The sequence below is a fragment of the Lissotriton vulgaris genome, chromosome 7 (assembly GCF_964263255.1).
Source record: "Lissotriton vulgaris chromosome 7, aLisVul1.2, whole genome shotgun sequence".
NCBI lineage: Eukaryota > Metazoa > Chordata > Amphibia > Caudata > Salamandridae > Lissotriton > Lissotriton vulgaris.
Genome location: NC_141695.1, coordinates 756,760,115 through 756,782,226, shown reverse-complemented (window position 1 = coordinate 756,782,226; position 22,112 = coordinate 756,760,115). Strand labels below are relative to the sequence as shown.

General features: G+C 47.3%; 2 protein-coding genes across 6 annotated transcripts in view; one reads left to right on the top strand and one right to left on the bottom strand.

Annotated features, from left to right (window-relative positions):
- MTNAP1 (mitochondrial nucleoid associated protein 1) overlaps nt 1-18,403 on the bottom strand; it is a 147,977-nt gene extending 129,574 nt beyond the window's left edge. For both annotated transcript variants that reach the window (XM_086930986.1, XM_086930985.1), the window contains exon 1: nt 18,108-18,403. The gene's annotated coding sequence lies outside the window, so the exon portion shown is untranslated. The remainder of the gene's footprint in view (nt 1-18,107) is intronic.
- A 126-nt stretch (nt 18,404-18,529) lies between these two features.
- VCF1 (VCP nuclear cofactor family member 1) overlaps nt 18,530-22,112 on the top strand; it is a 71,500-nt gene continuing 67,917 nt past the window's right edge. For all 4 annotated transcript variants that reach the window (XM_086930990.1, XM_086930988.1, XM_086930989.1 and 1 more), the window contains exon 1: nt 18,530-18,746. In XM_086930990.1, coding sequence (XP_086787116.1) covers nt 18,664-18,746 — 83 coding nt within the window. In that variant the 5' untranslated portion in view covers nt 18,530-18,663. The remainder of the gene's footprint in view (nt 18,747-22,112) is intronic.

The window sequence follows — 22,112 nt, the reverse complement described above, 5'->3', positions numbered from 1 at the left end:
CGTTGGTGCCCTACCCGCGTGGAATCTGTTGGACATATATTTTTTGAGTGCCCGGCGTATGTAGCACCACGGACAAAATGGCTCAAACCCATTTGCCGTAACATGGGTACCAGGGTTGGGTTGGAAGCTTTAAGGATTATACGGACGGAGACTAGTGAACCCTTTTGTAATTGTGGTTGCGAAGTTTTAGGGATGGGTGTGGATTATTAGGAATAAAGAGTAGACCACCCTGTTGGTTTTTAAGTAGCCTTGTTATCTTGACCGTCCTATCTAATTTTATACTTTTTCTATTTATTAATTTGGTACCATGTATTGGCCACATGTATATATATATATATATTGTTGTTTTTAGCTTAATTCCTGTTTATAACAATTATATTGTATTATGTACGGCCTTTATGATGTAAAAATTCGAAATAAAAACATATGAACTGAACGGAGAGAACATATTTGAACCAGGTGTTGTTGAATGGTTACACAGATTGATGCTGTGGTGGCGCTGAGTGATGTTGTGATGGCGAACGAGTGATGATGTGGCGTTCAGTGATGCTGTGGTAGCGCATAGTGATGTTGTGGTGCTCCTGAGTGATGATGTAGTGGTGCGGAGTGATGCTGTATGCTATGCTATGTTTTGTTTTGCTATCCTATGTTTTGTTTTGTTATGCTATGCTATGCTATGTTTTGCTACCCTAAGCTTTGATTTGTTATGCTATGCTATGCTGTGTTTTGGTATGCTATGCTATGTTTTGTTATGCTATGTTTTGTTATGCTATGCTATATTTTGTTGTGTTTATGCTATGCTATGCTGTGTTTTGGTATGCTATGCTATGTTTTGTTATGCTATGTTTTGTTATGCTATGCTATATTTTGTTGTGTTTTATTTTGCTATGCTTTGTTTTGCTATGCTATGTTTTGTTATGCTATGCTATGTTTTGTTGTGTTTGATATGCCATGTTTTGCTATGCCAATTTATATTTTGTTTTGCTATGCTTTGTTGTGTTTTGTTAAGCTATGCTATGTTTTGTTGTGTTTTGCTATGTTTTGTTATGCTATGTGTTGTGTTTTGTTATGCTATGTGTTGTGTTTGGTTATGCTATGTTTTGTTATGTTATGCTATGTTTTGTTATGCTATGCTATGTCTAGTTTTGCTATCCTATGCTTTGTTTTGTTATGCTATGTTTTGTTGTGTTTTGTTATGCTATGCTATGTTTTTTGTTATGCTATGCTATGTTTTGTTGTGTTTTGCTATGCTTTATATGCTATGTAATGCTATGCTATGTTTGTTGTGTTTTATTATGCTATGCTTTGTTTTGCTATGATATGTTTTCTTATGCTATGTTTTGATATGCTATGCTAAGCTTTGTTTTGTTATGCTATGCTATGTTGTGTTTTGTTATGCTATGCTATGTTGAGTTTTGGTATGCTATGCTATGTTTTGTTATGTTTTGTTATGCTATGTTTAGTTATGCTATGTTTTGTTATGTTATGTTATGTTATAACATTTATAGAGCGCTCAGCTGCCACAGCAAAGTGGCGTCCCGGCGCTACAGTGGATAAAATAACACAACCAGATGAAAGAGTTAGTTGGAACCAAGTGGAAACAGAAACGTTTTAATAGCTCTTCGGAAAGGCAGAATGTCAGATATGGCACGGATGTCAACAGGTAAAGTGTTCCAGAGTCTCGCTGCCAGCACGCCAAAGGAGCGGCCGCCCACTCTGGCCCTTCTGAAACGAGGAACACAGGCCAGAAATTGACCCGTTGAGCGTAGTACTCTAGCAGGGGTGTAGTAGGTAATAGCCTGTGCAAGAATAGGAGGTGACGAGGCTTTTAGAATCTTAAACATCAAGCACAGAGCTTTGAACTTAATCCTCTGTCCGACAGGCAACCAGTGAAGATCGTGGATGGTACAGCTGACGGAACAGAATTTGGGCAGGCCTACTAGCATTCTGGCGGCTGCATTTTGTACACGCTGAAGGCGTGTTAATTCAGCTTGTTTTGTTTTATGTTATGTTATGCTATGTTTTGTTCTGCTATGTGTTGTGTTTTGTTATGCTATGTTTTGTTATGTTATGCTATGTTTTTGTTATGCTATGATTTGTTTTAATATCCTATGCTTTGTTATGTTATGCTATGCTATGTTTAATTTTGCTATCCTATGCTTTGTTTTGTTATGCTATGCTATGTTTTGTTGTGTTTTGTTATGCTATGCTATGTTTTGTTGTGTTTTGCTATGCTTTGTTATGCTATGCTATGTTTTGTTGTGTTTTATTATGCTATGCTTTGTTTTGCTATGCTATGTTTTGTTATGCTATGTTTTGTTATGCTATGCTATGCTTTGTTAGGCTTTGTTTTGTTATGCTATGCTATGTTTCGCTGTGTTTTGTTATGTTTTGCTATGCTTTGCAATGCGATGTTTTGTTATGTATGCTATGTTTTGTTGTGTTTTGTTATGATATGCTATGTTTTGTTGTGTTTTGCTATGTTTTGTTATGCTATGTTTTGTTATGCTATGCTTCGTTTTATGTTATGTTATGCTTTGTTATGTTATGCTATGTTTTGTTCTGCTATGTTTTGTTGTGTTATGTTATGCTATGCTATGTTTTGTTTTGCTATGCTTTGTTATGTTATGCTATGCTTTGTTTTGTTATGCTATGTTTTGTTATGCTATGCTATTTTTTGTTGTGTTTTGTTATGCTATGCTATGCTTTGTTGTGTTTTGCTATGCTATGTTTTGTTTTGTTATGCTATGCTATGTTTTGCTATCCTATACTTTTTTGTTATGCTATGCTATGCTATTTAGTTATGCTATGCTATGCTGCTGAGGGTGTGTGAGTGTGTGTGAGGGTGAGTGAGGGTGAGTGAGGGTGCGGGGGTGTGAGTGGGTGTGAGGGCGGGGTGTGTGAGGGTGGGTGAGGGTGTGTGAGGGTGACAGTGTGTGAGGGTGAGAGGGTGAGGGGGTGTGAGAGTGAGGGGGTGTGAGGGTGAGGTGGAGGATGAGTGAGGGTGAGAGGGGGTGAGGGTGTGTGAGGGTGAGGTGGAGGATGAGTGAGGGTGTGTGAGGATGAGAGGGGTGAGGGGGTGTGAGGATGAGTAAGGGGGGTTAGGGGGATGAGGGTGTGTGAGAATGAGGGGGTGTGAGGGTGAGGGGGTGTGAGGGTGAGTGAGGGGGTATGAGGGTGAATGAGGGTGTGTGAGGGTGAGTGGGGTTTTTGAGGGGGTGTGAGGGTGATGGTTGTGAGGGGTGTGAGGGTGAGGGGGTGTGAGGGTGAGGGGGTGTGAGGGTGAGGGGTGTGAGGGTGGGTGAGGGGGAGTGAGGGGGAGGGGGTGTGAGGGTGAGGGTGTGAGGGTGAGGGGGTGTGAGGGTGAGAGGGTGTGTGAGGGTGAGAGGGGGAGTGAGGGTGGGTGAGGGTGTGTGAGTGTGAGGGGGTGTGAGGGTTGAGGGTGAGTGAGGGTGGTGAGGGGAGTGAGGGGGTGAGGGTGAGTTAGGGTGTTTGAGGGTGAGAGTGAGGGGGTGTGAGGGTGAGAGAGGGTGAGGGTGAGTGAGGGTGAGAGCGTTGTGAGGGTGAGGGGGTGAGGGTGAGTGAGGGTGTGTGAGGGAGGGTGAGGGAGGGTGAGGGTGAGGGTAAGGGTGTGTGAGGGTGTGTGAGGGTGAGTGAGGGTGTGTGAGGGTGTGTGAGGGTGAGTGAGGGTGTGTGAGGGTGATGGGTGTGAGGGGTGTGAGAGGGTGTGAGGGTGAGGGGGTGTGAGGGTGAGGGGTGTGAGGGTGGGTGAGGGGGAGTGAGGGTGAGGGGTGTGAGGGTGTGAGGGTGGGGTGTGGGGTGAGAGGTGAGTGAGGTGTGTGAGGGTGAGGGTGGTGTGTGAGTGGAGGGGTGTGTGGATTGAGGGGTGTGTGAGGGGGTGAGGGTGAGTGAGGGTGTGAGGGTGAGTGAGGGTGGGTGGGAGTGGTGAGGGTGAGTGAGAGTGAGGGTGGTGAGGGGTGTGAGGGTGTGGGGGGTGAGGTGTGGGGTGTGTGGTGTGGTGGGTGAGGGGGTGAGTGGGGTGTGGGGTGAGGGTGTGGGTGGGGGGGTGGGGGTGAGAGGGTTGTGAGGGTGAGGGGGGTGAGGGTGTGTGGGTGTGAGGGTGTGGGAGTGTGAGGGGGTGGGGGGTGGAGGGTGTGGGGTGAGGGTGTGTGGGTGAGGGTGTGAGGGTGAGTGAGTGTGTGTGAGTGTGTGTGAGCATGAGTGAGGGTGTGTGAGGGTGAGTGTGTGTGAGGGTGGGTGAGGGTGAGAGGGTGTGAGGGTGTGTGAGGGTGAGATGGTGTGAGGGTGTGTGGCTGTGAGGGTGAGGGGGTGAGAGTGAGCGGGTGTGAGGGTGAGGGTGTGTGGGGGGGTGAGGGTGAGAGGGTTGTGAGGGTGAGGGTGTGAGGGTGTGTGGGTGTGAGGGTGAGGGAGTGAGGGTGAGTGAGGGTGAGTTAGGGTGTGTGGGTGAGAGGTGTGAGGGTGTGTGGGAGTGTGAGGGGGTGAGGGTGAGAGGGTTGTGAGGGTGAGGGTGTGTGGGTGAGGGTGTGAGGGTGAGTGAGGGTGTGTGAGTGTGTGTGAGCATGAGTGAGGGTGTGTGAGGGTGAGTGTGTGTGAGGGTGGGTGAGGGTGTGAGGGTGAGTCAGGGTGTGTGAGGGTGGGTGAGGGTGCGAGGATGGGTGAGTGAGGGTGAGGGTGTGTGTGAGGGTGAGGGGTGTGTGAGGGGTTGTGAGGGTGAGGGGTGTGGGGGTGTGAGGGTGAGGGGGTGTGAGGGTGAATGAGGGTGAGAGGGTTGGAGGGTGAGGGTGGGTGAGGGTGTGAGGGTGAGTAAGGGTGTGAGGGTGAGTAAGGGTGTGTGAGGGTGAGAGGGTGTGAGGGTGAGAGGGTGAGGGTGAGTGAGGGTGAGAGGGTTGTCAGGGTGAGGGGGTAAGGGGGTGAGGGTGAGTGAGGGTGTGTGAGGGAGGGTGAGGGTGTGTGAGGGAGGGTGAGGGTGAGGGTAAGGGTGTGTGAGGGAGGGTGAGGGTGAGTGAGGGTGTGTGAGGGTGAAGAGGTGTGAGGGCGAGGGTCCAAAGTAAATGGTGGCAGGGCAGACATCATAAGACAGAGAGAAGAGACTGGTGGTGACTGCGTTGGTCAGTTTCAGAATCAGGAGGGGCAGAGTCAGCACAGTCTGTGAGGGATCAATGTGTGTAGAGGCAAAGCATAGCGGATGTAGCATTGCAGCTAGCAAGTCTAGTGTTTTCAAGCTGCGTGTCCATAGAGAGATGGCAACACAGCAACAGCATTTGAGGAGCAAGGCTACTGTAACCAAGCACGGTAGGCTTTCACTTTCGTCCAGAAACAAGCTCTCGGCATTGCTGTGGTGTGGGGGTTGGGGGGGTGGGGGAGCGTGAGCGCATTCCTTTGAAGTCTGATGCAGGGGGCGGGGAAGCAGCAGCCTTTGAAGTCTGATTGGGGGGGAGCGGCAGCCTTTGAAGTCTGATGCGAAGCACAGACAAATGGTGGTGTGACGTGGCTGGCGAAGGCGTGCAAGCGCATAGATCACATTAACTGTGTCTAATCCGCAGTTTTGGCAGACTTTTCGTACTGCTTACTAGAATCTCGCCGCAATGCGTACGCATTGCTTCAGCGAGACCTAAACAGAGACACTCTTACAGGGCGGTGAAGAGACGCCTCAGACAGAACGAGCTAAAATATTCCCTGTTATTCCCGACCCGTCTGAGAGTAGTGGCAAATGGTAAAACACACTTCTTCACCACATTTGAGGAGGCTTAGGACTGCCTTGATACGTACTCTCCTTCGAGGGCAGCACCTCTGCCTGACCACACAAAAAACAAACCAGCTGGTGAGGCTTCCCGTCGTCGCCATCTCAGGGGGAAAAAACGGAAGCAATTACAGCTCTCACAACTGACAGACCCAGACAAAGTACTACGAGGCCAACAAGGCACTCTTCAAGCTGTGGTATATATCAGCGGGTCGCAGATGGAGGAATGTGCATCCATCACCAGCCAGCAAGATCAGGCCACGATGCCGACGACCTTTCGGATGACCCTCTTTCCACGTAAGACTCTTATGAATGAATGAATGAATGAATGAATGACTCTTATGAATTGCCAGTTGTCACTCCTCAGACCGCTGATGACAATGCTTGACGACTGTTGCTATCTCACTCTGTCCAAACTATTCTATACCTAGTGACTGTACACGCAAGTATATGGTTGAAATTTGTGTATCACTGTGAAGTGTCAGACACGCAGAAAAACTTATATTTTTATGCTCCACTATAACGGTGTCAACTACGACCAATCTTTCCCCACAATTCAGCGACATGGCACTTATAACACGATACATAATGCCCCATGTTTTCCGCTGGAAAGGGTCACAGGGTACTTCTGGTGGGGGCAGCACTGAGGGGTTCATGATTGGCTGACTATCGGGGAGCCCCATGGAGACTCTCCTTACCCCTAGACACTCACATATTGTAACGCGCAGCTCCCCCCAGACATAGATTGAACGATGTTTACATACGTAGTTTGGACGATTGCCTGTTGCACATTCGCCCTTTTGATATTCATTTTAAGTTTGGGCGGTTGCATGCTGCACAGTAGCCCGTGTGATATTGTTTTTTTTGTTTATTATCGCTGCTGATTATTTTATTGTTCAATATGCCATATTTTGCATACTGAGGTGAGACATTTGTGACATTGCACTGCACAGGGAGATGCACTCCGGATTTGCATACACGCGCTCTGCACTGGCTTACCCCACCTTTTGGCCTGACTGGACCACATGCGTTGCTAGCTTTCAAAAGTTATGCCACCTGTCAAGACTGGGACCGGGAATGTGAGAGGCATTCATATTCCGTCACGCCGATATCTTATTTATTCCAATCTGAAACGCCATCACGTCCAAATAGCACTATTGCAGGAGACACACTTGCAAAAGTCAGAAATAGAGCGGCTGCATAGGCGCTGGAGAGGTCAACTGTACGCGACAGGCTATTCGGCATATGCACATGGGGTGTTGGTGTGGGATGCAGAGGGTAGATATGTCATAATCAAGGGTGTCTTGGATAGGAGGCAGATCATACTTGCATCACTATATGCGCCCAATACGGAACAGACAGCCTTTTTGGAATTGATCTCCCTTAAACTAGCTGTGTGGCACGATGGTCCTATGATTCTGGGTGGTGACTATAATAGTGTAATGGATGTATCACTAGACCGTTCCTTTCCTCCCTTACCTGGCACAGCTACACACACTGCCGCGAAAGTGTTAAACCTGTGGGCCACACATTGGCACTTATCTGACGCCTGGCGCCATCACAACCCACAAGAGAGGGTATATTCTTACTACTCGGGAGCGCACAGACTCCATGTATGTCTGGACCGCTTTATGGTATCAAATGATCTTCTTTCGAGCATATCCGGGTCCCACTATATGAGGCGTGCACACTCGAATCATAACCCACACATAGTGGAATTGCAGTGGAAAGACACAGTGGTCCAATTCCTACGTGGCGACTTTAACCAGATGCTCTACTTGATGCACCCTTCCGAGACTTACTGGCTACAAATATGGCTCAATATTTTGATAAGAACACGGCACAGATTCATCGCCCCTGCTAGAGTAGGACGCCCTTAAGGTAGTAGTGAGGGGTCACTGTTTGGGCACACAGGCGGGCATTAGAGTACAGCTGGAAAAAGAAATCACCACTTTAAATAGAAAAATGGCAGCTGGGGAGCGAGAAGCGATAGAGGGATCCCAGAGTCAGCTTGACAGCTACAGAGAGGAACATGCATGACTGCTAGAGCGGCTATGATGTCGTAATTACTCTGCACACTCGGTTCGAACTCACCATATGGGGGACAAAGCTGGGAAATTGCTCACGTTGCTCATACGCCACGATGAGTCATCATCCCCTGTCACATCTGTACGCACAGCAGCCGGGGGCATGACGTACACACAGCGGGACATTCATGATGCATTTGCGGCTCATTACCGTGGTCTGTACGTATCTCGCATACAGGGTACGTTCCTGGAGCTACAGCTCTACTTAGAAGGGATAGATCTACCCCAACCCACACAGAAGGAGGAATTAAATGATCCTCTTCTTGCGGAGGAAATACGGGACAGCATATTCTCATTAGCCAATGGGAAGTCGCCAGGACCGGATGGACTGCCGACCAAATTCTATAAGGCTTATGCACATATATAAGTACCACAGCTGCTGAATGTGTATGAGGCTGAGTTGGATGAATCTGCGCTTACTGATATGCAAAATGAAGCCTTGCTAGTATCTCTCCTCAAGCCTGACAAAAACTCAGAATCTTTGGGCTCCTATCGCCCACCAGCACTTCTTAACACGGATTACAAAATGTTTGCATCATTACTCGCTAAGTGTCTTTCACCTTTAGTGAGAACACTGGTACACCCAGACCAGAACGGTTTGTACCAACCAGGATCACCTCATTCAACCTCCGTAGATTTTTTACGATACAGCAGTATGCAATACATAGATGGCCCCACTATGGCTGCCAGGTGTTGGACCTGGTGAAGGCCTTCGATTCTTTGGAATGGCCTTATCTGGCGGCAGTGCTGAACAAAAACGAGCTAGGTGATCATTATTTAAGTATGGTCCAACTGCTGTATCAGCGCCCTACTGTTCGGGTCCGCACTGGTAGGCTTGTGTCTGATCCCATTAGAGTGTGTCGAGGGACACGTCAGGGTTGCCTGCTGTCCCCGCTACTTTTTTTTTTAGCCATGGAGCCATTAGCAATGATATTTTGCAGAAGTGGTGAGGAGTGGGGCATACAGCTGGGGGATGGGATCAATGCTGTGTCTCAGTATGCCGACGACTTATTGTTATATGTATGTGACATCACTGACATTTCCGTGTCCATAGCAGATGTGCTGAGGGCTTTTGAAGAAATGTCGGGCCTCAGGGTTAATTGGGCCAAGTCAGGAGTTGACCCCTTTAATGTGAACACGGCTGAAACAGTTGTGCTCATTAATGGCTCGCTTCTCCCATGGTACTACCTTTCGCTATCTTGGAGTCCTTATATATCGGACACCTGATGATTTATTGGAGGGCAATTTATTGAGAGCAATTTCAGCGGTAAGGGCCTAAGTACAATTTTGGAAATCACTCCCATTGAATGTTATGAGCCGCGTTACCCTGCTGAAAATGATTATACTTCCCAAGTTATTATATTATTTCTCGAACCTCCCGGTTTATGTCCCAACCAAAATTTTCTGTGAGTTGGAGCATTTGTCCCGAGACCTCATATGGAACAAGGGCAGACCCAGAGTCGCGCTATGGAAATTACATGCTCCTACCAATCAAGGAGGATTTGCTGTTTCCAATATGAAACTGCATTATATAGCAGCTCAGCTGCAATATAATACAGTGGCTAAATGGCAACAACCTGGAAGACACGGCGACCTTGCAGCAGCCGTGGACTCACACTCACATATATCACTTATTCCATCCAGCTGCCAGGTGCCCACGTCCATCCCAATTGCATCTGAGAGTAGCGTATAGATGCTACATGAGGACCTTATATCTTACCCATGCGACACTCCCATATGCCCCGCTATTGCTGCTCTTGGGGACACCTAGGGGGAAAACGGGCATGTTAGATTTGGGGGTCTCTGGTTGGCACAGGTATGTACTTGTGACAATAGGGACCCTTGCCTCTAGTCAGGATAAGGGGGTACACTCCTAAAATAACACCTGCTTGGTACGAGCAGACAAGGCTTATCTCAGAGGCAGTCTGTAAAGCATTTGTGACCACATACAGTAATCAAGTGACAATACAGATGGACACTACACAGGTTTTATATCAAAAATAAGTATTCTTTATATAGACTTAACACATGACCATAAACGACAAAAATCCACAATACTGTACTTAAGAGGTCGTTTTAGCTTAGGTCTGTTCAGTTCTTAAAATGCGACACTTTGCGTCGATGTACCTTACGATGCGTTGTGCTTCCACAACAAGCAATGTTGCAGCGTTGGAAATGCGGCAAAGTTCTGGTGCAAAGAAATATAGAAATGAAGATCTTCCAGATGTGACACTCTTCTCCGACGTTGCGAGAGGCTTCTGCACAATGCGACAACTACAGCGTCGACATTCAAGATGCGGCGGCAGCAGCTCCGACGGCGGGGCGCTTTTCCGGGGATGCGAGGAGCTGTTCTTGATGCAGTGCAATACGACAGCTACAGCGGCGACATCCACGATGCGACGGCAGCAGCAGCGACGGCGACATGCTTCTTCCTCGGTGCGAGACACTTCTTTCGATGCGATGCAATACGACAGCTACAGCGGCGACATCCAAGATGCGATGGCAGCAGCAGCGACGGCGATACACTTCCTCTACGTTGCGAGGCGCTTCTCTCCATGCGGTGCAATACGACAGCTACAGCGGCGACATCCACGATGTGACGGCAGCAGCAGCAACGGCGACACGCTTCTTCCTCTTGAGTTGCGCTTCCAGCTCCTTGCGACACGCAGTCCCTCAAAAGGCCCAAAACAGCAGCAGGCACTTCCAAAGAACTCTGGAGAGCTGGGGATTGAAGTCTGTTGTCCCTGAGACTTCAGCAGGAGGCAAGCTCTATTCCAAGCCCTTGGAGATCCTTCCCAAGTTGAAAGTAAAGCACACAAAGTCCTTTCTCCTCTCTTTGGCAGTCAGGCAACCACTGCAGGCCAATCCCCCAAGCACCACTTCAGCTTAGGGATAGTCTCTCCTCAGTTTCTTCAGGTTCCTCTCCTCAGTAAAGGTTTCTTCTTGTAGTATAAAAGTGATCTAATTTCGTGGGATCAGGGTCCCAATATTTATACCCCAAATTCCTTTGTCCTCTGCGGGCAGAGGGGCTTTTGCTCAGTCCATATCAGTTCTGGAGCACTCTGTTTACATGACTCCTTCTTTCCTTTCACAGTGCAGGGCAGAAACATCATACGCCCCACAGGAGGTGGAGCCAGCATTGAGGACGGAAAGCACAGCATTGCAGCACTTGGTTGACAAGATTCCTTCTCTTCTTTCACTGTGCAGGGCAGAGACATCAGCCGCACACCAGGAGGTGGAGCCGGCATTGTGGAAGGCAGGCACAGCCCTATTCAGGTCCCATGTGCAACTCCTCCCGCCCATCTAGATGCAGATCTCTCTATTCACCAATGGGCTGACTCATTCTGTCTCTTGGAATCCCCCAGCCATGTCACTCAAAAACACCAGACAAGGAATACACAACCTAGCAGAGGCAGGCTTGGATAATTAGACAAGAAAATACCTACTTTCTAAAAGTGGTATTTTCAAACACAGAATGTTAAAACCAACTTCACTAAAAGATGTGTTTTATCATTCTGAGTCCAGGCATACTAAACTCGAATTTCTACCATGTTCTCTGAGTCAGTTAGGATTATAGAATGTAATAATCTAACTGCCCATTCTGGCCTATGGAGAACAGGTAGCCTTGCAATAGTGAAAAACTAAAATGGCTGTAATTCACTATTAGGACATACCACACACACCAGGGCATGTCCTACCTTATACTTACAAGCACCCTGCCCTTGGGCCTAACATAGGGGTGTCTGATATGAAGAAAAGGGAAGGTTTAGGGACTGGCAAGTGGGTGCACTTGCCCAGTCAGCATGACAGTACAAGACTGCACACAGGCTCTGCAATGGCAGACATTAGACACATTTTACAAGGCTGCTTCTGTGGGTCGCACAGCCAGTGCTGCGAGCCCACTAGCAGCATTTGGAATTACACGCCCTGGGCACACTCAGAGCACTGTCCTAGGGTCTGACAAGTAAACCAAATTAGTCAATTATGGAATCACCAATTCATACATCAATTTACAATAGGGAGCACTCACACTGTGGCACTGGACAGCAGTGGCACAGTGCCCAAAGCATCTAACACCAGCAAAAACACATGAGGCAACAGAAAAAATGGAAGGGAGACCCACGCCAATGGTGCCAGGTCTAACAGGGCACTTCTGAAGCCACTCTCACACATTGGCACACAGCAGGTGGTGACACCCTGGGCGACCTCTACAGAGATGGCACACTCTTAACATTTGAGGCATTGGCGGAAGACACTGACTTGCCTGAAGGGCAATTCCTTCTGCATACTTCTCACATAAGAGCACTATCGGTCTTTTTAGGAGATTTAACGCCCAAGCCACCAACACACCTGTTACTGCAGTATCTATACGTAATGTGGGTGGGATCGCAAATAGTACATTGGCTGGTGACGGCCTTACTCACACACACACACTGAAACCAATGCTGACTCTCCACACCCGCTGGGAAATGGACAGAGGCCAACCCTGGACAGACAAGGAACGGAGCACCATTTTCGCTGGTGCTACATATATACTGAGAAGCTCTAAATTCATGTTAATACAAACATTCATCATACAAAGGGCGTACCTCTCCCCCGACAAAATAAACAGATATTTTAACATTGCCACTTCTGAATGCCCACGCTGTCGGCAGCTCGACGTGGATCTGCTCTACATGCTGTGGTCTAGCACCTACCTCCAAATCTACTGGCGAGAAGTTGCCACAGCTCTAGCGCTCTGTACTGACACATCTTTGCCACCCACATGGGAAATTTGCATTCTAGGGGTCTATGTCAGGTCCAAGAAGAACAAAGTCACATCACGATTTAGAGACCTGGGATTAATAGTCGCCAAACGCTTAATTACAAAACGGTGGAAACAGGCAGACCCCCTCCCCCCAGAGACGATCAGCTGGAAAAGATCACTGAAGATATGGGCACAGGCGGAGAGTACAGCATTGCACAGGGAGGAAACGGCGGGGTTTCGCAAATATCCCATAGCGCAGCACTGGGACACCATACTCACAGCCTTCAGCAATAAAGAAAGCGGGGAAGGCGACGACACCCAAACGGCTGCTACATAATCTACACGCTGGAGGTCACAGGCAGCGGAGGGCGGGCATTGGCAGATAGCAATCACAATCTATTAGACGCCCCTTCATAGAGGAGGACCGATGTGGAGAGCCCCCTGCGCCTTACTGCCCAGTCACTTACCACCATAAAACTGACCCCCAACACCCACATGAGTCCAAGTCCCACCCTGGCGAGTCACCATGTTATAACATACAAGATACACGATTCCACACTCAGTCATGTAATGATTATCTTATTTGCTTCTAGATGGCAGCCCCCTAAACATGTTGTTAGATGTTATTTGGATAATGCATGTCTTATTGGCGCATTTTCTTTTATCCTTATTTCTTTTTCTTTGGAGAAATCCCCTCATTGGAATATTGAAACAAACAAACATTACCATCTCCAACGTCTGCTAATGTTATAAATGTTAGGCAAAAATGGGTTGAATGCAACAAGCATTGCTAGTAAATGGCGTTGGTGATTTTATCTGAAGATTGGAAACTGTGGGGATATACAGTGGGCAGGCAATCACAACGATGCATGAGAAACTGCCTCTTGGTAATAAGTTTGTGTGCTATCACACATTAGAAACACTCAGTTGTAACACGAACAGTCAATTTATACAGTATTATTGTCATATTGCTTTGTACAGATTTGAATTATGTTCTAGATAATTCTGTTTTGCCATGTAATGTAAGAAAATGGAAAAATAAGAAAAGACCAATAAAGATTTTATTTTAAAATAGTACTCACAGCTATGGTTCCTACATTCCCCGGATTTATTTTCATAATCCCCCTTTTGCCAGGTTCAAAATGTTGGCATGCCCCGAAAAACCATACACACCAATATTACCTGTTTGGTCCTTCTTCTGTGTCTAGCATCACCGGTCTTCGTGTGGGGTTTCCAAACCGAAAGTCCTCCTTTCGCCCATACACGTAGGGCTTTAAGTGGGCCGGGTCTGAGCACCTACAGTTTTTTAGGTCTAGTCCACGCAGCGCGCAATCGCTGCTTTGGAGTGACCTCTTGCAATCACTCCAGGGTTTTGTGGAAACTGGTGCATGTTCTGCACTGTTTCCAATGGACCCTCGTGCATGTATGGCGTTTACCATGCAAGAGCGAGCAGCGCGCCATCTGTTTGCAATTATCGTGCTCGCTCCCAAAAGGTAAACGCTGTACATGGACTGAGGCTCAAAGCCGCGCCCCCGGTGTAAGACAACGCATACGTATCTGTTTATAGGAGGGCTTTCTAAAGAAACTGCCTTCATGGTAAAGCCAGACATTGTTTGTCCCTTGTGAGCCCCCGTCCGTTGATTGGAATCCCTTCAAGCCACAACAAGAGCGCCTGAGGGACTCATTCGCTGAGTCTCATTTTCTATTTTTTGGAGCACGAATTATTGCAAGCAATTGATCCTATGACACCACCTCACAAAGTGCAGCATTTCCACACATCATGAAGGCCCCTACTTAGAATGTCATTCTCACGACTAAAAATGCAGCTGGTAGTTTTCAGTGTTCCATCGGCAGCCGGTGTACTTTGCCTGCAGTCACCATCAAAATGAAAGGCAAAAGGGAACGCACAAGGAAACCGATTAAGAAAGCGCTGAGTGACTACTGTCCCCGGCTAATTATAGTCAAGGAGGCGCGCTTCTGCGGGAGCCTACATGCGGAACCAGCCACTCTGTAGCTGTGATAAAGAAATGCCAAGCATTTCTTCCTGGAGTAGTACACAGATAAAAGGCCACTTATTATGCTGAGGTTTCAGATTAACTCAGCTAGAGCTTACAAATCACAGACAGAATTCTGCAGGGTGTGTAGTCACTGTGTCACGTTATGCGAGCCGCAGAAGGGGGCAATTTAGGGAAGGGCGGGAGGAGCACTTCACAAAAACTCTTAGTGGAGAGTTTCCCCCCCCCAACAGTCTCAACAAACTGGCCCGAACTAAAATGGCTAATGTTTAATTGGGAACAGAAAGAGATTGCCTACGAGGAAACACATTATAGTTGACGATAACTAGAACCTCAGTGATCTGATTGGTCTGACAGGTGACCCCTGTAGAGAATTCACGCTATTGTGACATAGAGCATTGTTCCAGAGTGGAAGCCACTCCCTTGCTGCTACAATAAAACACTCCTTTCCTCAAATGCCCTACTCAAGTGACCTTTGCTCTACTTCGATTCGCAAGAAAACGGTACTCAATAGGGAAATATTCGAGTCAAAAGGCCCCCTTTCTAGTCTACAGCAAGTAAGAAATTAAACAACATGGATGCACTAATAAAAGTTGAGGCGTGACGTGCCCTGGATCACATAATGTACGTCGCTGGAGCAGCCGTGATTCTGGTTCTATGTGGCACACTGGTTGTAGGCTGGGCAGGGTCGTCAGTGGTGAGCCAGGGGAAGGTGGACATGGGTTGCGCCGCCAGCACAGGATGCCCATCTGTGCCCACTTCTCATCTCGTCCATCTGCCTGTATGCTGTCTCCCAAGGTCTGACTGCCAGAATCCAGCCGTCTGCGAGGGTTGCCAGAGGCCCATCTCGGACCGTTTTCTGATTTGGGTGAACGAGTCGTCCTAGCACGAGGAGTGTTTGCAGTGTGTCAACATCCCCTCAGCACCAGCTGCTACTTCCGGGACCGAATACTCTACTGCAAACAGGACTACCAACAGTAAGGAGCATGCCCCCCCTTCCATTGGTAGAGAAAGCATCAGCCTAGCCCCATGCCAGCTGCCTGGGCCCGTGCCCACTGTGCCAGGGAAGTGCCGCTGTGCTCTGAACGCCTTCCAGCGTCCACTGTCCACAACTCAAACTGAATCACCAGTCATTTATTACACACAGGGCTTTCACAACACTTCTATAAACCTGCACCTCCTTGTGTCATGTGTGCGCATGGAGGTACTGGTATATTCACATGTATAGCGCCCAATGCAGTTCTGATGTGCTGGAGCGCTTTACAACTTGCACCTCTATGATTTTACATCCTTTAACTGGTACGGTTAGTGTGCCATAACTGAATTCAATATCCCATGGCACAATAGAAGACATAAAGCCATTGTCTGCCAGAACAGCCAACCAACAAATGACATTCCGCAAATAAGCTTCATTACTGAGAGAGCTGGGGCGGTATACTTGCCAGTGCTTCGTAAAAATGCATAAACAAAGTCTGTTACACACCTAGCACTGTGCTCGCCCCCTTTCCTTTCAAAGTGCATGAACTCTTTCTACGGGTTGACCCATGAAATACAAAACAAAGGACGTCCTCCTTATTTAAGTTATGCATGTGCATTGTTGCTAATACGACCAGCTGGACTTATTCAGAGGAAGCCAGAACAGAAACAGTAATAAATGTCATCAGTACTATCATTGAACGGAACATTTAAGGACATATTAATGGCATTGTAATCGTGCTCAGGGCCCACAGGCTACACTGCTCCTAGCTACAGCATAGCCATTCACCAGTGGCATATGAAGTAACTGTAGATGTTGTAGCACCCAGGATAATGTGCTGCATTGGCTAAATACTTTTAACATCCCAAAGGCGAGACCTATTGGCTATGCCAATGCTTGTTTAAAGGAGGCCTCGAAATGGGTCTCTATCAGGCTCTGTTTTGTGCCCTGGCCCAGGTGGTCTGTTTTTTCCCGGACTGCAGTGGCAGCAAGCACATCGATGTGCACACGCTTCCACTGCTCACTTCTCACTAGTGGAGAAGTTACGGCATGATAGGGGAAGGGAAATCCTTTAAAGAGTAACTTTCTCCCTGGATTTCCCTTCTCTTTTTGAAACACAGGAGCAGAAACATTGTAGTGGAGTCACTAGGGATTTAAGTGGAAGCTTTTTAAATATTATGTACAAGCCATAGTTGCTGCTTATTAGTCTTATGCAACTAACAACCATTGACAAAGCTAATAGTCTTAACTTGTTGTAGGTATGATGTTATATATATATACCGGGATGCAATGACAGAAACAGCAAAATATAAATTGGGCAGCACACTGGTATTTGCAGTAGACCTTGTACCATCTACCATTCCTATGCGACTCTTAGAGTATTTCCAGTCATATCCCCTCCCTATGTATATAGAGATAACTCTAATCACTAGTATATGCAGTAGACCTTTGTACTCTCTACCATTCCTATGTGACCCTTAGAGTATATCCAGTCTTATCCCTTCCTATGTGTATATAGAGATAACTCTAACGACTAGCCTCCTATGTGACTGTTAGAGTATATCCATGTGTATCCCTTCCCTATGTATATAGAGATAACTCTAACGACTAGTCTCCTATATGACTTTTAGAGTATATCCATGTGTATCCCTTCCCAATGTATATAGAGATAACTCTAATCACTAGAATATGCAGTAGTCCGCTATGCTCTCTACCATTCCTATGTGACTCTTAGAGTATATCCAGTCTTACCCATTCCCTATGTATATAGAGATAACTCTAATCACTAGTATATGCAGTAGTCCGCTGTGCTCTCTACCATTCCTATGTGACTCTTAGAGTATATCCATGTGTATCCCCACCCTATGTAGATAGATATTACTAGTATATGCCTAGAGTATATCCATTTGTATCTCCTCCTTGAGTAACTTTATCTCTTGTACATTTGCAATTTTTTCTGTTTGTACCTTTTTTGTAACATATGTAATCCTAAATCCGTATGTTTTCAACTGGTTCTTATGTAAAGCAAAAATGTGCAATCGTTTACGCATGTAACCGTTAGTCCTTATGTTTTAAGCGCTCTGACACCTTCGGGTAAAGTTCGCGCTATATAAAATTGCACAAATAAATAAATAAACTATGCTAAGAAGAACAGATTTTTAGTTTATGTAATGTAAAAGCCACGCCCTTAATTAACTCGGTCGCGCCCCTTTGAGAGACCCCTCCCACCTCCGGTTTTTCATCCCACTTAAAGGCCTGCATACACGTAAAAGAGTGACTAGCGATGCAGCTCTCCGAGTTAAAATGCAGTGTCGTGTAGACTACGGCAAATGACATGGTAGTATTTTTAGATCAACGAAGAGTTGGTGAACAAAACGCAACTAAACAAGTCAGTGAGACACCATTTATAAGCGATTTAAATCAAACTATACAACTGTAAATGTCAATATGCACAACTGCTGCTTAATCTTTAAAGGTAGGAATCTGAACGGGAAGAAACACGCAAATATACTCTTCTTACCCCGCAAGCGAAAACGTGTACTGATGACGATCACTTTACAGACCCTGTCCGCATTGACAGCGTCCCAGCTCTCTAGATTACAGAGTTCTGTTGTGAGGTGCAGCCGTATACATCAGTCCTAACATAAAAATTCATGAATACAAACTACCATGAGTCTAACACTGTTTGCCTGATTTTAAGATGACCGTCGGCAAAAAATGGTCTTTCGTTTCGCGTGCTCAGTTCCGAGGCCCAGCCCCCTTTTTTCAATTGGTTGATTTTAGATAGTAACCATCTAAACATGGCTGGCTGCATAAGGGGGCCGCCCCGTTAACGTAAACTGTTGAGCTGACAGTAATCAGCCGGCGGTGGTTGTTGGGATTGCGTGTGTGTTGCGTCACGCGCTCTGTCCAGTAACAGAGGGGCAAGCAGCGCTGCCTGCCGGGAGAGAGAGGCCTGTGAGGGAGGAAGCCGGGCTCTGAAGTCAGGAAGCTGCCAGGGTTGACGAGGGACACCCCACGGGACATGTTGCAGCCCCCTGCCTGACCAACGCCAGCACCCGCGGGGGGAGCGGAGTATGACCCGGCCAGGAAGAGGTAGAGGGGGCAACAGAGGAGGCAGGCAACAGCCACAAGCCCCGGGGAGAGGAGGAGGAGACAGGTAAGAGGCCCATGGAGCATAAATAACACCAGAGGAAGGAAAGGCACTGGAGAGAGTGAGAGTTGACACTGCAGTGACAGAAGGGAGTGACATAAAATAGGAAACGGCAGCGAAGAGGAATATGTGGTTAATATGGGCTAGGGGTGGGCGAGGTAATGTAAATACTGAGGAGATTCCAGCCAAATGTCTAGCTTGGATCGAAGAGCCCATGCGCGAGACAATCCTTGATACTGATCGGCGTGTAAATCATGCAACAAGTAACATGTAGAAGTGTGACAGTGTCTTAAAGATTTCAGAACTGTATTTCTTTAACACACGGAAGCGTTTCACCTTAACACATCAGATTAAACTACAGCATTGAGTGATAGTTTTTTAACGTGACCTTAGAACGATTCCGTCGCTCCCATCCGATGACGACTATACCATTATTGAAGAAGAGGCAAGTCAGTTGTTGTCATGTACCTTATATATGAACTATTCTTATGTATTCTTTATAACTTTATTTCAACAAAGAGAAACATCAGGAAACTAAAGGGGATTTATAGTGCCATGCTCAAGTAGGCATCACAGGCATTGCGGACTAAACATGGTATTATCATAGTGACGAGACAGGTTATAATTTGGTAATGCATGTAACTGCATATTACTTTACTGTAATTCTTCTACAGGCACCACCAGTTACACCAGAAACCCAAGGCTCAGTGTACCATGTGTGATGTTAATGGGGCCCATATGGCTCTAGGCCTACATATAATTGACATGAGCATGCCAAAGTTATCTAACGCTATATTGCAATGTACTAGATCCTTCTGAGTCACCAATAGTAGGAAGAAGGCACCTGTCCCATCACATTTCGACTTGTCTTTTAACCAGCTTCAGTAGTGGTGCAATGTATTTACAAGTCGGTATAGATGTAGTCTTCAAATAACCAAGTAGTGTCATGACTGTCTTTCTCATTATTGGTATATATCGTTCTACCAAGTTCATGAAAATGTTGATCCAAAATCTTTATATATGTATCAGGATGTCTGCATGATCAGTGCATAAAATCAGCCGCCTCCTCGCAGTACCAGAGGCCACAGGCCTCTTCCCTCAGACCAAATCCGTCTAGTTTGACAGGGGTGTAATAACATCTTTGTACAAACTTGATCCATATCAGTCTATGCTGTCTATTCAGAGAGACATTTTTAACCGCTTCTCCGCAGCGGACATTCCGCAGGGGTGCGGCCGAATCCGACTCATGCGCAGATAGACGCACACGCCCAACAATAGAACCGCTTTTGCTCATCGGAAATGTTGAAGTTACTGCAGAAATGCTGTGGTAATTTCAACCTAAGATCCAACCCAATCAACACAGAAAAACCTCATCAAAACCTCCATCACCACAGCAACACTGATCGCTCCCACAGACAACATCAGAACACTCCTCGAACTCTAAGAGACTGTGGTCCTGATCCTCCTTCACTTCTTTGCTGCGTTCAACACCGTAGCACAATACACCCTCATGAACAGACTCTACAACATTGGCATACAGCAAAACGCCCTTAAGTGGATCGCCTTCTTATTACAGGACCCGTACAGAGCATCTGGTTGCCCCCCTTCATCTCTGAACCCAAGAACAACATGTGTGGCGTACCCCAAAGATCCTCCCTCAGCCCCACCTTGTTCAAAAGCTGCATGACCTCCCTTGCTTACATTGTCAGATCCCAGGGTCTCAACGTAATCTCCTATGCAGACCACACTCAACTTATCCTCTTGCACACCAAAGACCCCTCCACCACCAGAACTAACTTCTGGGATGCCTTGACTAACATAGTCAACTGGATGAGAGACAACTGCCTTAAACTCAACTCTGACAAGACAGTAGTACTGGTCTTCGGGAAGAACATCTCAATATGGGACTGCAGCTGGTGGCCAGCAGAACTCGGACCATCACACACACAGACAGACCATGCCTGAAATCTAGGCATCATCCTCAACAGCGAACTGACCATGAAACAGCAAGTCAATGCAGTCCCCTCCTCCTGCTTCCACATCCTTTGCACCGCTAAATATTCAGAGGGATCCCAGCCAACCACAGATCGACCATCACTCAGGCCCTTATCATTAGCCACCACAGCTACGGCAACGCTTTCTGTGGCAACATCTCCAGCTCCTCAGAAGACTTTAGACCATACAGAATTCTGCAGCCAGACTCATCCTGTATCTTCCCAAAGGGACCCACATCCCCACCTACCTCAGAAACCTCAACTGGATCTCCATCCATAAGAGGTGCCAGTTCAAGATCCTCGCACTCGCCTACAAAGCTCTGCATGACTGAGGACCAGCCTAAATCAACCCCTGACTGAACTTCCATCTACCCGCAAGACACATGTGCTCCTCCTCACTAGCTCGTGCGCACACTATATCCGTTGTAGCGTAGTGTAGGGCGCTCCTTCTACATTGCTGACAATACCTGGAATGACCTGCACCTCCATCTTCCAGCAGCACCCTCCCTGGCGGACTTCAGAAAGAAACTCAAGACCTAGCTTTTCAGCGGAGAGGTCTCACCTACAGTATCCGCTGGGCCGCGAAAGGAGGGCTCGTGGAGGTTGGCCTCTGTGAGGGGTGCTAGAGACCATGCCTGGAGGACTCTGAACTGCCAAGATCAGTCCCCGGGGACATCTCTGGAATGCGGGGCAATGACAGACTATGCGGTCCCACCAAGGCACAAGGAGTTATACACTTCATTCTGTTATTGTTTTGTTGCATATTTTGCATGTCTCTGACTGAGCATTGGGGATTGTCTTTGCCGGTGGGAGGAGGTGGTACTTGTTGTTGGATGGGAATTGGAGCTGCCCGTGCATGATTGCCTGATCGTCAATCACACTGTTGACACTCACTTTGGGGAGATTAATGAGGGCCGCATATTGGGGCCTCCTCCCTCCACTTAACATTACACATACTATATGGATACACCTAACAAGAATTTGACCCCATAAACAAACCACTGACTTGGAACATAAGGGGCATGGCCACTCCAATTAAGCGGTACCATAGCAACACATGCCTTAAGCCACATTACACACATGTGGCGTTCCTGCAAGAGATGCACCTGAATTGCAATCGCTCCACATGAAATGGAGGGGCCGGGTGTATGGCACCACTGTCTCTGTATGGATAAGCCCCAGGGGTGCAGTTTGTACAGGAATCCCACATGGTTGATCCAGAGGGCATATATGTTGCGGTGGAGGGGCTTCTGGATGGTAGGCCCGCTGCGCTGGTGGCTATATATGCCCCAGGCCATAACACAGGTCATCCGTCTTCATGGACCGACTCGCACCGGCTCTGTTGTGTGACCGTCGTACTCCTAACATATTGGGGCAG